General features: G+C 37.6%; 1 protein-coding gene across 5 annotated transcripts in view; it reads right to left on the bottom strand.

Annotated features, from left to right (window-relative positions):
- Positions 1–14,755, bottom strand: part of LOC127449079 (choline transporter-like protein 2) — a 175,955-nt gene that overhangs the window by 148,164 nt on the left and 13,036 nt on the right. For all 5 annotated transcript variants that reach the window (XR_007898658.1, XR_007898659.1, XM_051712230.1 and 2 more), the window contains exons 2-15: positions 9,771–9,819; positions 9,542–9,615; positions 9,350–9,434; positions 9,104–9,188; positions 7,470–7,583; positions 7,137–7,197; positions 4,698–4,821; positions 3,023–3,106; positions 2,691–2,803; positions 2,467–2,598; positions 2,198–2,297; positions 1,908–2,000; positions 1,554–1,638; positions 14–276 (exon numbers count right to left, since the gene is read on the bottom strand). Coding sequence is in view for 3 of the 5 variants with exons in the window: in XM_051712230.1 (XP_051568190.1) it covers positions 14–276; positions 1,554–1,638; positions 1,908–2,000; positions 2,198–2,297; positions 2,467–2,598; positions 2,691–2,803; positions 3,023–3,106; positions 4,698–4,821; positions 7,137–7,197; positions 7,470–7,583; positions 9,104–9,188; positions 9,350–9,434; positions 9,542–9,615; positions 9,771–9,819 (1,462 nt within the window). In the remaining 2 variants the exon portion in view is untranslated. The remainder of the gene's footprint in view (positions 1–13; positions 277–1,553; positions 1,639–1,907; positions 2,001–2,197; positions 2,298–2,466; positions 2,599–2,690; positions 2,804–3,022; positions 3,107–4,697; positions 4,822–7,136; positions 7,198–7,469; positions 7,584–9,103; positions 9,189–9,349; positions 9,435–9,541; positions 9,616–9,770; positions 9,820–14,755) is intronic.

Raw genomic sequence — 14,755 nt, 5'->3', positions numbered from 1 at the left:
TCTAATCACAGACCTGAGGGCCCGTCCCAAAGAGTTAAAGACAGGGTACGCAGGGATGTCATCAGGCTTTTTGAATGCCCAGTAATAAGATGCAAAAGCCCCTGCCAGCGTGACCTGCCCCAGTGCTGTCACGAAGTTGGCACACCAGAAGAAAAGGAATAAATTATAGAACTGGAACAGAATCAGGTACTTGTGGTATAACGTCTCTCCTCCATAAAATGCAAACAGACATTCAGCATCGGGGCATATGGTGGTGATATTTGAGCTGTTGAAAGTCTGTGGAGAGAATCAAATGAATGCATCTTCATGAAATGAATTTAGATTATGAAGTCTCGCTCTGCAAAATATGCTATATAACAAACAGGATACTTAATTTGGTCATATAATGACCCACACGAAATCTGTGCCTGCAGAACCTCTGCCGAAAACTTCTGCAGAAATGAAACATTCAAAAAGATCTATGCATCCTAGACACCTTGCTTGACTGTTTAATATTTTGTTTAATTTGATGATAACACAGGAAATCGACATGCTGCTTCCGAATGTTCATGTACCCTGAAATGGTCCCCATTCTGCCAAAATACTTATAAGCGCCATACCCCATCAGACATTTTTGCATCAATTCATGTTCAACCTTCCCTGTTGCACGACGATATCTCGTTGTACGAACAATCTCCAAGACATGGGTTCTGGTCCCAAGGAAACCATGAAGTAATTATGTTCACTCTGGCAATCTTGGGGTGACCCGTATATTACAGGCCAGAGAGAGCGCGGACTGTATAACAACAGTCGCTTAGACGGGCATAAACGAAACATGGCGATTCTGTCAATGGCAGCTAACTAAACACTGCCGGATGAAAACACTTCCCTGGTGAATAAAAGTAGCTAACAAAAACCAGTTTAAAGTATTGGCATTGCATGTTTGAATGTTTGTTGATCACAGGCACGAGATGCTGCAGCGTTGCTATCACTTGCCAATCATCGCATAGCAGGAGCATATACTGTATTCCGTACGCACACGGAAGGAAAATGTATGGGATTCACTCTCGCATTTAAATGCCAAAACTCTGTAGTGTGTACGTCGCCTCTGAGACATGGGTTCTGGTCTCATGGAAACTTGGAAATAATTATAGTCTTGTAAACAATGATGAGAGCAATTCGGAGGTTGCATTTGTGCTCTAAAATTTCATTTTTACTCCATTGACGGTTAGGTTTAGGGTTGAGGTTAGAAGGTAGAGATAATAAAATATGCATTCCTGTTGACTGTATTACATCATTTACAACTAAAAATACAACTCGCTTTGGGCGCCACCTTGTGAATATTTCACCCGGAAACTGGTCAACAGCATTTCCAGCTTCGGCCACTGGGGGCAGTGGGTCGAATATTGGTAAACACAGATCGATTTCAGCAGCAGAACTTTCGACCACCTGTGGCCGAATTCACAGTGCGATCAGACTGAGCCAACTGAAGTTAGCTAACAAATACCATAAGTGTTTTTATAAAGAGACACAACAAAATTAATATTGAGTATACAGAACAAAAGGGCACTTACCTCAGGGTTGCAGGTGTCTCTGGAATAGGCACACTCTGTAGTATTAAAAATCCTGTACACTGGCTCATTTGAAGTTGACAAAAATCTAAATAGTAGTCAAGTACTTCACTAAAATAGAGCTCAACTTTAGCGTCATGGTAACAGGAATCACCTGTAATCTTAACATTTTCCCAGCACATCTTAAAACAGACTGTTTTTGATGTAATGGTAGTTTAGATGTTTACTGCAGCTCAGTGCAAGATAACCAGCAACACATGCAGCAATGGTTTTTAGAGACAAAAGACTCAGAAATAATCAAGTGCTTTGTCTGTTTGTCATGATATGTTATTATGTCATTCATTTTCTTTAGGATACATGGCGGTGATGGCCCAGTATGCGATGACCAGAGACAGTAGGGCAAAGGTCAGCAGGGGGTAAAACAATGATGACATCACATGACCGATGGCTCTGAAAAATAGATGGGATTATTATGACTTCCCTTCTAACACTCCATGTTAGCCTCATTATTATTTCATGACTTTAAGCCTTGCTTAATCAATCACATGCAGGAATAAAGCTTCTGTTTGACGACTAATGGTACCAGAGTGCTCAAAGAAGCAGTAAGAAAACACAAGGTTTCTTCAACAGTTGGAAGGTGGACTGACCTGCTGGCCTCTTTGATGAGAGCAATGGCAATGAGGAGCCTCTTTCTGAGGAAGACGAGGAGGAGAATGATCACCACTTCCACGATACACAGAATGATCACTGCGTCAGACAAAACAGGACAGAAAACAATCAAATAAAATGCAAAGGAAAACAAAGGAGGGATAATGAAATCTGATTAAAAAAAAGAGTTAAGTGCCACATTAGAGCAAAACTGGTAGAATTCAAGTGTTGATGAATTGCACGTGTTCCTAACGTAATGCTCACTCACTGAAAGCAAGCCAGGTCTGCTGAATCTGTAAGTATACAGAGAAGTCTGTCTGTAGACCCAAATCCTTGATAGTGACATCAGAACCAGCCAGTCCTTTCAGACTGGCATACTGCATGTAACAATGGAAAATTCCTGCAGAAGACCAGGAGATAAACATCATGAGTAAATCAAAATCATTTTTGGGTGAACTATCCCTTTAATGCTTCAGAATACAACAGTCTTACCGTATCCAATGACAAGGATAACCATGAAGATCATAACCCAGATCATAACTCCAGCCAGACAACGTAAGAGGAGAATAAAGATCAGGCTGACCAGCATGGCGATCACCAAACCACTGAAAAGAACCACACAGAGATTTGATCAATGCTTTTCTAATTCATTGAAATCTAAAGGTCACTCATGTTAAATCTGATTGCCATACTGGAAAGCTAAATGGTACATAAACATGAAGACATGCTACTGAAGACAAAAAGTGAGCAGCAACTTTAACCAGTAACTCCTGTGTGCTGTTGCAGAGAAAATAGAAAATGAATCCAGAATCTCACACACTTACAGAAGTATCCAATGCCAGGACTGTGTATAGTCCTCAAAGATCCTCATGGCTACAGCCCGGGCCTCAACCACTACATTGGATTTCCTGTAAAACAAACACTTATGATAATCATGAACCTTATGATTTCAGCTACACTATGTGGCATCAAATTAAACCAGGCTTCCAATGACCTTAAAAGTGGTTCTCAACTGGTTTTGCCTCAGGAACCAGAGTTTATCTAGTGGTGACCCAAAAAACTACCATAATTGTTTAAAGCACAAAGTAAACAAAAATGTCCTTACATATTAAAGGAATAATTCACCCAAAAAAAAAAAAAAAAGTTCTCTCATCATTTACTCACCCTCTTGACATTCCAGATGTGCATAACTTTATTTCATCTGTTGAACAAAAAGGAAGATATTTAGAAGAATATCTCAGCTCTGTAGGTCCATACAATGTCAGTGAATGGTGACCAAAACTTTGAAGCTTCAAAAAGCACATAAATGCTGCATAAAAGTAATCCACAAGACTCCAGTGGTTGATCAATTTCTTCCGAAGCAATCCAATCTAATTTGGATGAGAACAGACCAAAATATACACTACCGTTCAAACGTTTAGGGTCACTCATTCTTTATTTTTTTTTCTCATTTTAGAATAATAGTAAAGTCATCACAACAATGGAATAATAGAAATGGAACTATGGGAATTATGTTGTGACTAAAAAAATTCAAAATAAATCAAAACTGTGTTATATTTTAGCATCTTCAAAATGGCCACACTTTGGCTAGAATTTGCAGACATGTACTCTTGGCATTTTCACAACCAGCTTCTTGAGGTATCACCCTGGGATGCTTTTTAAACAGTATTGAAGGAGTTCCCATCTATGTTGGGCACTTATTGGCAGCTTTTCTTAATTATTCTGTCCAAGTCATCAATTTCAAAAACTTTTTTTTATTTATTTTTTATAAAATTTTAGCTTTGTAATTAAATCAATTAATACGGTGGCACAATTATATTTTTGTCTACAAAACTAATTTCAAAAATGTAAGCATATGCCTTCAGATCAAAATGTTTTTAAGATCATGAGAAACATTTCAGGCAAGTGACCCCAAACTTTTGAACGGTAGAGTAATTCCTTTTTCACATACTGTAAATCTTGACATCAGCTGTCTCTTAGGCGATCACGAGTTCAAGCTCGATTACACTTCCTATAGTGCCATCTAGCGGTCTGTGCATGCATCAACCACTAGGAAGTGTAATCAAGCTTGAAATCATGATCGTGCCAAGAGACTGCAATGGCAAAATTACAGTAAAAAAGGAGTTACATTTTGATATGTTCTCATGCAAAACCGATTGGATCACTTCAGAAAACATTGATTAAACCACTGGAGTGTTATGGATTACTTTTATGCTGCCTTTATGTGCATTCTGGAGCTTCAAAGTGTTGGTCACCATTCACTTGCATCGTATGGACCTGCAAGGCTTAGATATTCTTCTAAAAATCATAATTTGTGTTCTGCAGAAGAAAGAAAGTCATACACATCTGGGATGGCATGAGTGTGAGGAAATGATGAGAGAATATTCACAATTCCTTTAATATTACCATGAACTGCATAGGCCCAACAACATGCAAAATTATTAACATGACATGTAACACAAAACACAACACAACATACAAATATATAATTTCACTAACTTTGAGGCTTCAAGCAGATCTGTAGCATTTATATTTTCTCCATCTTCCGTGAATGTAGTTTTATTGCCAATCATGACTACACCACCTTTCAAGGTCTCTAGAGCAGGCAAGCATCTTCGTGTGACTGAAAGACAAGGTAGAAATTACCCAAAATATAAGGCAACTTGATGTGCAACAAAGTAGACAACTGAAGTTAAATCATAGTAGTTTAAGTCATTTATACAACGTAAGACAGATGTATTTAGTAGAGGTGGGGTACTCGAGTTCGAGTCACTAGTCAAATTTTAAAGTCTTGGATTGTCACGGACTCGGATGCATTTTTACTCGGACTTGACTCGGACTCGAGCCTCTCGGACTTGGGATTTTTTTACGAGTCTGTCCGAGTCCATGGCTGCAATGAAAAACAAACAAACAAACAAAAAAATAACGCAACACAGGGTAACCATATGTCCTTTTTTCCTGAGAAATGTCCTCTTCTTCAGACCTGAAAAAGTGTCCCCGATTTGTCTTTTTTTGTGTATTTGATACTGTGCATCAGTTTTCACATGTATATGTCCTTACGTGTGATTATTCTGGCTGAGAGCAGCAGCGCGCACTCTTTCGAAGTATTTTTTAACTCTCTTGCCCGCGCGCCTGTGCTGCATGTGTGTGCGGGAAAGAGATTGCCATTCGCCAGACGTGCTCTGCCGCTCTCATCCAGAAATATCAATAACGCAAGTACACTTTAAAAAGTATGTTCCCCGACTCTGCAAATGATTAAATAGAACATGTTTTATAAGACTCACGCTTATTACGCAAAGTCATTTCAAACTGAAAATGTTGACTATATCGAGACAAAATAAAATGTACTACATATCAGTGAAATTTTATCTAATATGACGGATGAAATAGACCATGATGGAAATTGTCCAACTCAGTTTGTCGCATATTTGTATCACAGCCTCTGTGTGTTACCTGTAAAACTGGCACTTGTGTTTCAATGGCAAAAAAGTCAGAAAATACAATGAAGAACACAAGTGAAAGGAAAAGTCTCTATTCACCTATTATCTATACTAAATATAATGTGAAAAGAATGAAACTTCAGCCCAAGGTGAGTTTGCCAAAAATTTGATCTTGACTTTAGGGAAGTAGGCTACACCTGGACACAGCAAGAGGACTGAAAATTGTGAAGTGTAGTACTGTAGTATATAAATATTCTTTCAATGGTATCTGATCTTTTCTGTTTTTATTTTATGTTGTTGTATTTAATTTTATGGGCATTATTAAATGTTTTAATATTACCATTTATTAAATGTATTAAACACATCAAATGTATTTAATTAATTACTGTGACAAGGAGGAGGGCGTGGCCGGGCCGTAATGGTGCACAGCCGGCGCTGAATCAGCTGATCAGCGGGAGAGTGAGATAAAGGGCAGCTGGAGACGCCGGTTTGAGAGAGAGAGAGACGCACATGGCCGCGCTACATGTGTGTCTGTTCGTTTATGTTTTATGTTGTTACAAGTTCATTTATATCATTAAACCTTTATGTTGACAGTTCAGCCGGTTCCCGCCTCCTCCTTGCCCGTCCTTTAACTGTTACAGTGGTGCCGAAACCTGGGAGGGAGATGCTCTGTCGCAGAGTCCTCGCCGCTGCCATCCGCCAGGGGAGCAGCAGCAGCCATCTGCCTGGGGACAGACCGGTGGTGCCCCGGCCTGAATCGGGTGGGGGAGGAGTGTGACGAGGAGGATGGTGCTGAATCAGCTGATCAGCGGGAGAGCAAGATAAAGAGCAGCCGGAGACACCGGTTCGAGAGAGAGACGCAGGCGACCGCGCTGCATGTGAATCTGTTCATTTATGTTTTATGTTGTTTTAAGTTCATTTATATCATTAAACCTTTACGTTGACTGTTCTGCCGGTTCCCACCTCCTCCTTGCCCGTTTATCTGTTACAACTACATTAAATGTATTTCACTCATAATTTTAGATAAATCTAATCTAAATTGAATGGACAAATTGAAAATGAAGTAGAAATAAAAACTAAATTATAATTCTAAATAATAATAACTCTGGTTGTAATGACTAACGCAGCTTAAATAATTAAAGCAACAAATAATTGACATGTCAACAGAACGCAATAAGAAGTGTGTTGAAGGACAGTTTTGTCTTCATACACCTAAAGCATATGCTTTCATTCTGAAACCACTTGTTTTTTGCATTTATAATGACAAATTGTTTTTCTTAGTTATGAAGGTTACAATTTTAATTCAGATTCTTAAACAGATTCATTCGGACTCGGACTCGGACTTGGCCTGTTATGGACTCGGTCTCGAGTCCGACTCATCCACTTTTGGACTCGGACTCGACACGGACTCGATTGTTTAAAGACTCAGACTTGACTCGGACTCGACTAAGGTGGACTCGATCCCAACACTAGTATTTAGAAATACATAATGTCTTACAAGGCTTGCTGGGTGTGATTATTGAAGGGCACAAGCCATCCTTCAGGATTTCAGGAGCTTTCTGGAAAAGAGAAGTACAGCATATTTTATTACATGAACAGTCTCCCTGAAGCGATTAGGATTAAGTAAGTTACCTACTGTATTTCTGGGTTGCTAACCCAAACTCTAAACCGCTGTACTACCATGACCATACCATAGCAATAACTTCAAACAAACCTGAATAACACCTCTCAGATTAACTGTAAATGCTTCTCAATGATCCGATAATTGAGTGTTCTGTATTTTGAAAATATCTCTGTGATGTGATGCCTTTTCTTCCTCTCCAGAACTTACTTTGGTGATGTCAAATCCCTCTTTGCAGAATTGTTTGTAGTATTCCATATCATTTTTATTTCTTGTAGCCTTCACTAAAGTCATGAACTTATTGGGACAGCTCTCCACACAGATCTGCCAAAATGAACAAGGCTGTGACATGTCTGTGACAAAAAGTGTAATTACATGGTACTACTAAATGCATAATACAGAAAAAATACCATTTGAACCAAAAATCGTAAGGACCCCATTAAATGGCTTGATAAGTTTTCTTTCCTGTGTTGACGTATTTCCTTTCGAAACAGGAAGTTAGTGCATACCAAAACATAGCAAATACCAAAGGGCTCGCCTCTATTTGTTAAATAGCCAATAGCCTTTATTTTACACCACAGCAATGAACTGTGATTTGATACGTTCTTTTGCTACTCAGAGGCAGGCGGTATTAATGGGGGACATTCACATTCTAGAGAGTAATTTATTGGACAAAAATATGGAGTTCGCCCATAAATGCAGGAAGAGTCATCAGTATGTATGGTCTATTTTCTTGAAAAGTGAATTTGAAAAGTGGGACCCGCTTTATACTGGGTGCCTTTAACTACTATGTACTTAAGCGTTTGATACAATGTTCTTATTATGTACATACATGTTGTTGCATTATACTTACATTAAAAGTGCCTACATTTAATGACATCTGTAGTTACACTGTTAAAGGGATAGTTCACCCAAAAATGAAATTTCTCTCATCATTTACTCACCCTCATGCATCCCAGATGTGTATGACTTTCTTTCTTCAGCAGAACACAAATAAAGAATTTTAGAAGAATATCTCAGCTCTGTAGGTCCACACAATGCAGGTGTGATCAGACCTTTGTAGCTCCAAAAATCACATAATGGAAATATACAAGTAATCCATAAGACTCCAGTGGTTAAATCCATATCTTCAGAAGAGAAACAGATCAAAATGTAAGTCTTTTTTTTTTTTTTTTTACTATAAATCTCTACTTTCACTTTTATATCTGAAAGTAAAAGTTAAAATGGAGATTTAGGGTAAAAAAGGACTTAAATATTTTTCTGTTTCTCACCCACACCTATTATATCGCTTCTGAAGATATGGATTTAAACACTGCAGTCATATGGATTACTTTTATGTTTCCTTTATGTGATTTTTGGAGCTACAAAGGTCTGATCACAATTCACTTGCATTGTATGAACCTACTGACTTCTAAAAATATTTGTTTGTGTTTTACTGAAGAAAGGAAGACATACATATCTGGGATGGCATGAGGGTGAGTTAATGATGGTTCATTTTTGGGTGAACTATCCATTTAACCCTACCCCTAGACCTACACATACCTCAACTACATTAGCAGTAAATGTGAATGTTGTCTGATTTTTGCAGAACTACATGTAGTTTTGAAATAAATACATTGTATTGTATGTATTTTAATGTTAGTACATAGTAGTTTAAGACACCTAATATAAAGTGGGGCCAAAAAGTGTATTAAGTATATTACATTTGGTCAAATTTAGGAGTGCGTAAGCACATAGATGATCCCAAAACTGACAGACGTGAACTAAAAGCCACAAAACACCAATTTTGATTATACTGGGGTCTTTCATTTACTATAACAATCCTATATGTGTTTCAGTCAAACCTGAGTGGTAGGGCACTGAAACTCTAGCAGGACCAGAGGACTGGCACACTTCAAGATGTTGAAGTAGAACAGCAGAGGCTTTTTCCTGATTATTCAGACAGATTATGACAGAGACAACAGACATGTCTGAGATATGTCTCAGTAAGTATGCATTTCACAATATACAAACCACAGAACTGCATTAAATGTCTGTCAATGGAAACATGCCTAGGCAAGTTTGTAAAGGGATAATGTGGCTTTACTCACTCAAGAGGAGTGCCGGCCTGCCCACAAAACTGACCCTTACTGTCTGTCGGGTAAATCACCTTACGGGGGTCACCCTGAGACCATGCTGTGGAATAAATATACATCCCCTCTAAGCACACCTGGTAATTTCAGCACATCTACACATAGTAGCATTGTACATAGAAATGTGAAAAAGGAAAAGCTCAAACTTACCCAGAATCCCAACTGCAAAGTAGCCCAGCAAGGCCAAGATGAACAAGACACAACAGAGAACATCTGTGCAGCCCCTGTTCACCGAGAAAAGCAGACAGATTCAGTTCTACAGCACAAATCTTGCCTTGGAAATATATGGAATTACATTTATCTGGTTCTGAAGAGTTTAAATTGTGGCAATGGTTTATGAATGTTACAAATGACTGGTCTTATAAAGGTTCTGTCTCACCTGTTATAAATTGGACCTTTAAATGTGGGGTCAAATTTCCTTGGCTCACCTGTAACGACATCAAAAATTTGTATTTATTCTAAGAAGAACTGTAAATTGCATGCATGTTCAGGAAACAAAATTAAATACTTCATTTTTAGTCATCAGTTTTTGTCAGCGAGTATGTGTGTGTGTGTGTGTGAGCACATGTTGTTTTTTTCCTCTGCTGCCCTATCTCTCAAATATGTTGCCTTGTTTTTTTTAAACCACACGTGTGGGTTGGCTTCTGTTGTGATGAGGAGGCCATCATGCAAAATCAAGTGGCAGATTTTAGAGGGCATAGTTTAGCTGCCCCAGTCGGACACCTGTTAGAAATATTACTAATGAATACTAATACTAATGAATCATTTCCAATGATCACTGAAATGTTTACTCAATTCAACAAACTGATTCTTTCCCATTTCCTCATAGAAAACACAAGGTGGATATGCCCACATACATCCTGCAAAGCTTTCGGACTGATGACCGCATTTAAAGTAATATTCCGTGTTCAATCTGTGTAAAGCTCAATTGACAGGATTTGTGGCATAATGTTGATTACCGCAAAATTGAGGTTACAGTAAGGCACTTACAATGGAAGTGAATGGGGCCAAAGTTTGGAGAGTTTTAAGGCAGAAATTTTAAGCTTATAATTTTCTTACATTAATTCTTCTGTTAAAACGCATGTATTATTCAAGCTGTAAAGTTACAGGGATTAAAGGGTTTACGCCATTGGGTTAGTCCATCTGAAGTGGTCCAATAATTGTAAAGTTGGTTGCCTGACCATTTTTGAGTGTTTAACTCTATGTATTGGTATTTCAAAACCACCAGTTTTTTATTTTTATTTTACTTGGTTTAACCACGGCGGCCATCTTTGTGTCATAGCGCATACCAAATTTAGGTTATACAGATGTTTACGGAAACTTCATTGTCTCAGCTCAGGAAGGTCCTAGCTCCTTGGAACAAAAACTGATCTCTAGAGCACATTACAAGGTACATGTACACATCTAAACATTTTGCACATTCTTGTTCCTTAGACTTAGAACTTAAGTCCTAATGTAATGATCAAGATATCTGAAAGTTCCACATTTAGGGTCAATTTATAATGGGAAGGGTTCGAGTCTCAGTCCTAAAAAAATTGTTTAGGGGGTACATAGGTGAGTATAGTGTGCATTAAGAACATTTCAGGTTTGAGACTTCTCTTTTTTTTTTTTAAGGGGGAGAGAAAGTGAATTTTTTTAACATTTCCCCTCAACTTTCGGGTTGACTACCTCTGGTGGGGGACCGGATAGGAACCTGAAGTTTTCACAGATATACACTGGCGGCCAAAAGTTTGGAATAATGTACAGATTTTGCTCTTATGGAAAGAAATTGGTACTTTTATTCACCAAAGTGGCATTCAACTGATCACAATGTATAGTCAGGACATTAATAATGTGAAAAATTACTATTACAATTTGAAAAAAAAAATTCAGAACTTCTTAAACTGCTTCAAAGAGTTCTCATCAAAAAATCCTCCATGAGCAGCAATGACAGTTTTGCAGATCCTTGGCATTCTAGCTGTCAATTTGTCCAGATACTCAGGTGACATTTCACTCCACACTTCCTGTAGCACTTCCATAGATGTGGCTGTCTTGTCGAGCACTTCTCACGCACCTTACAGTCTAGCTGATCCCACAAAAGCTCAATGGGGTTAAGATCCATAACACTCTTTTCCAATTATCTGTTGTCCAATGTCTGTGTTTCTTTGCCCACTCTAACATTTTCTTTTTGCTTTTCTGTTTCAAAAGTGGCTTTTTCTCTGCAATTCTTCCCATAAGGCCTGCACCCCTGAGTCTTCTTTACTGTTGTACATGAAACTGGCGTTGAGCGGGTAGAATTCAATGAAGCTGTCAGCTGAGGACATGTGAGGCATCTATTTCTCAAACTAGAGACTCTGATGTACTTATCCTCTTGTTTAGTTGTACATCTGGCCTTCCACATCTCTTTCTGTCCTTGTTAGAGCCAGTTGTCCTTTGTCTTTGAAGACTGTAGTGTACACCTTTGTATGAAATGTTCAGTTTTTTGGGGCAATTTAAAGCATTGTATAGCCTTCATTCCTCAAAACAATGATTGACTGACGAGTTTCTAGAGAAAGCTGTTTCTTTTTTGCCATTTTTGACCTAATATTGACCTTAAGACATGCCAGTCTATTGCATACTGTGGCAACTCTAAAACAAACACAAAGACAATGTTAAGCTTCATTAAATGAACCAAATAGCTTTCAGCTGTGTTTGATATAATGGCAAGTGATTTTCTAGTACCAAATTAGCAATTTAGCATGATTACTCAAGGATAAGGTGTTGGAGTGATGGCTGCTGGAAATGGGGCATGTCTAAATTTGATCAAAAATGACTTTTTTCAAATAGTGATGGTGCTGTTTTTTACATCAGTAATGTCCGGACTATACTTTGTGATCAGTTGAATGCCACTTTGGTGAATTAAAGTACCAATTTCCTTCCGAAACAGCAAAATCTGTACATTATTCCAAACTTTTGGCCGCCAGTGTAAGTCCTCTATGATAGCATTCTGCTATAAAAAAATTTAGTTTAAGATTCCACTGGTTACAGAGCTAGGGCTAGTACAAATCTGGGGAAAAGCCTACTTTATTCATGCATTTTGAGAAATGAACAGATGTAATATAAGCATTACAAGTAATAAAAATAAACAGTATTTTACATTAATTATGTTTATGATTGACATACAATAGCTTATGTCTAAGCAGGAAACAACAAAAGCCAGTTTGCAGAGGACAACAGAGGGTCAAATCCTCACCCCTGAAGATATGTTTCTCTTTTGCAATGAGAAGATTAAGGGGGTTACATAAATCTACTTCAAAGTGAGGAAGTAACTGAACTTCATGAACTGAAACTCCAGGACAGGTTCGATAAGTGTGAGAGAATTCCAGGTACAAGAAAATGTCACCATTTTGAGGCGGTATCAGAGAGTACTATCAGGTGCTTCTTTACATCTGCATCTCAAGAGTTTGAAGAACATGTATGAAATCTGTTCCCCTGATCCTACAGATAATGACTGTGTCACTTGTGTCTATGATGACCAGTAGTGGTTAGGCTTGGTTGAGGACATCAGCGAGGTAAACAGTGATGTTTTTGTAAAATCCTTCCACCCACCTGGACCAAGAACATTATGGTCCAGGTGGACCAGGGATATCAACTGAGGACAAGTGTGGGTTTCCATGAACAACGTTTTCAGAAAATGGACACCTGCTAAGTTGACTACTGCCACTGGACGCTCCCACATCATTTCTGAGAGACTGAGTGAGGAGTCAGCTTCTAATCAAACATGAAGCTTGAAATTGTGGTATGTCAATCATAAAAATAATGAATGTAAAATACTGTTAATTTTTATTATTTGTTATGCTTATATTACATCTGTTCATTTCTCAAAAAGCATGAATAAAGTAGGCTTTTCCCCATATTTCTACTAGCCCTAGCTCTGTAACCAGTGGGATCTCAAACTCAAACAAAAAATTTCAGGTTCCTATCCGGTCCCCCACCAGAGATAATCAACCTGAAAGTGAGGAAAATGTAAAAAAATGGCACTTTCTCATCCCCTTAAAAAAAAGAGAGAGAAGTCTCAAACCTGAAATGTTTTGCATGCACACTATACTCACCTAGGTACCCCTAAAAATGTTTTTTAGGACTGAGACTCAAATCCTTCCCATTATAAATTGACCCTAAATGTGGAACTTTCAGCGATCTTGATCATTACATTAGGACTTAAGTTCTAAGTCTAAGGAACAAGAATGTGCAAAATGTTTAGATGTGTACATGTACCTTGTAATGTGCTCTAGAGATCAGTTTTTGTTCCAAGGAGCTAGGACCATCCTGAGCTGAGACACTGACGTTTCTGTAAACATCTGTATAACTGAAATTTGTTGTGCGTCACGACACAAAGATGGCTGCCGTGGTTAAACCAAGTAAAATTAAAATAAATACCAATACACAGATATACATAGTTCTGCAATACCAATACATAGAGGTAATCACTCCAAAAAAAGAAAAAAAAAAAAAGAAAATACAAATAATAATAATAATAAAATAAAATAAATTGGAAAATTAAAAATGGTCAAGCAACCTATGTTGCTTGACTTGAGATGGATTAAGCCCATTATGTCATCATGGCAAATTAGTTGTAAAATTGGATATAACTTTACACAGAAAAGGTTAGTAAGCAATTTTATCACAATAAAATCATGTTAACATGCATATTGTTTACGTCTTGTGGCTATACTTTTGAAACAGTATTTTAACACTTACAGATTGGCCCCATTCACTTCTATTGTAAGTGCCTCACTGTAACCAAGATTTTTGCTTTTTTTAAAGGAAAGGAGAGACAAGTTGAAATAAACTTTTGTGGTAATTAGGGCTGTTAATCGACTACAATTTTTAATCAAATTAATAACATGATATGGCGATTAATTAATCGTAATTAATCGCATATATTAATATTTGCCGAGAAAGCCCCTCAAATAACAATGATACAATTTACAATGATTAAATAATTATAAATAGTTATACATTTAAATAATTATAAATATAATATATTTTATACAAAATAATTCATATAATTAAAATGCATTACATTATTGTGGCAGAGAAGTAAAGCATTGATAAGACAAAAAGTTGCTTTAGAAGGCAATATATTTATTTCCATATTGAACACAAACCTATCATTCACGTTAAATCGACAGCCCTAGTGGTAATCACTATTATGACACAAATTCTTTCAATAGAGCTTAACTTGTATTGAACCTGGAATAACCCTTTAAATGCAGGAGTGAATCCCCTAAATATCATTCATTCTGGTGACTCGCAGCTGTAAAAAAGAAACATGGATACCAACAGGATATCAACCGGTTTGGTTCTATTTTTGTCCAATGTTATCTACCAAAGACATATTATCGT

Source organism: Myxocyprinus asiaticus, chromosome 12, assembly GCF_019703515.2.
Source record: "Myxocyprinus asiaticus isolate MX2 ecotype Aquarium Trade chromosome 12, UBuf_Myxa_2, whole genome shotgun sequence".
Taxonomy (NCBI): domain Eukaryota; kingdom Metazoa; phylum Chordata; class Actinopteri; order Cypriniformes; family Catostomidae; genus Myxocyprinus; species Myxocyprinus asiaticus.
The sequence above is the reverse complement of the archived record's forward strand: the minus strand, read 5'-3'. Positions and strand labels throughout refer to the sequence as shown.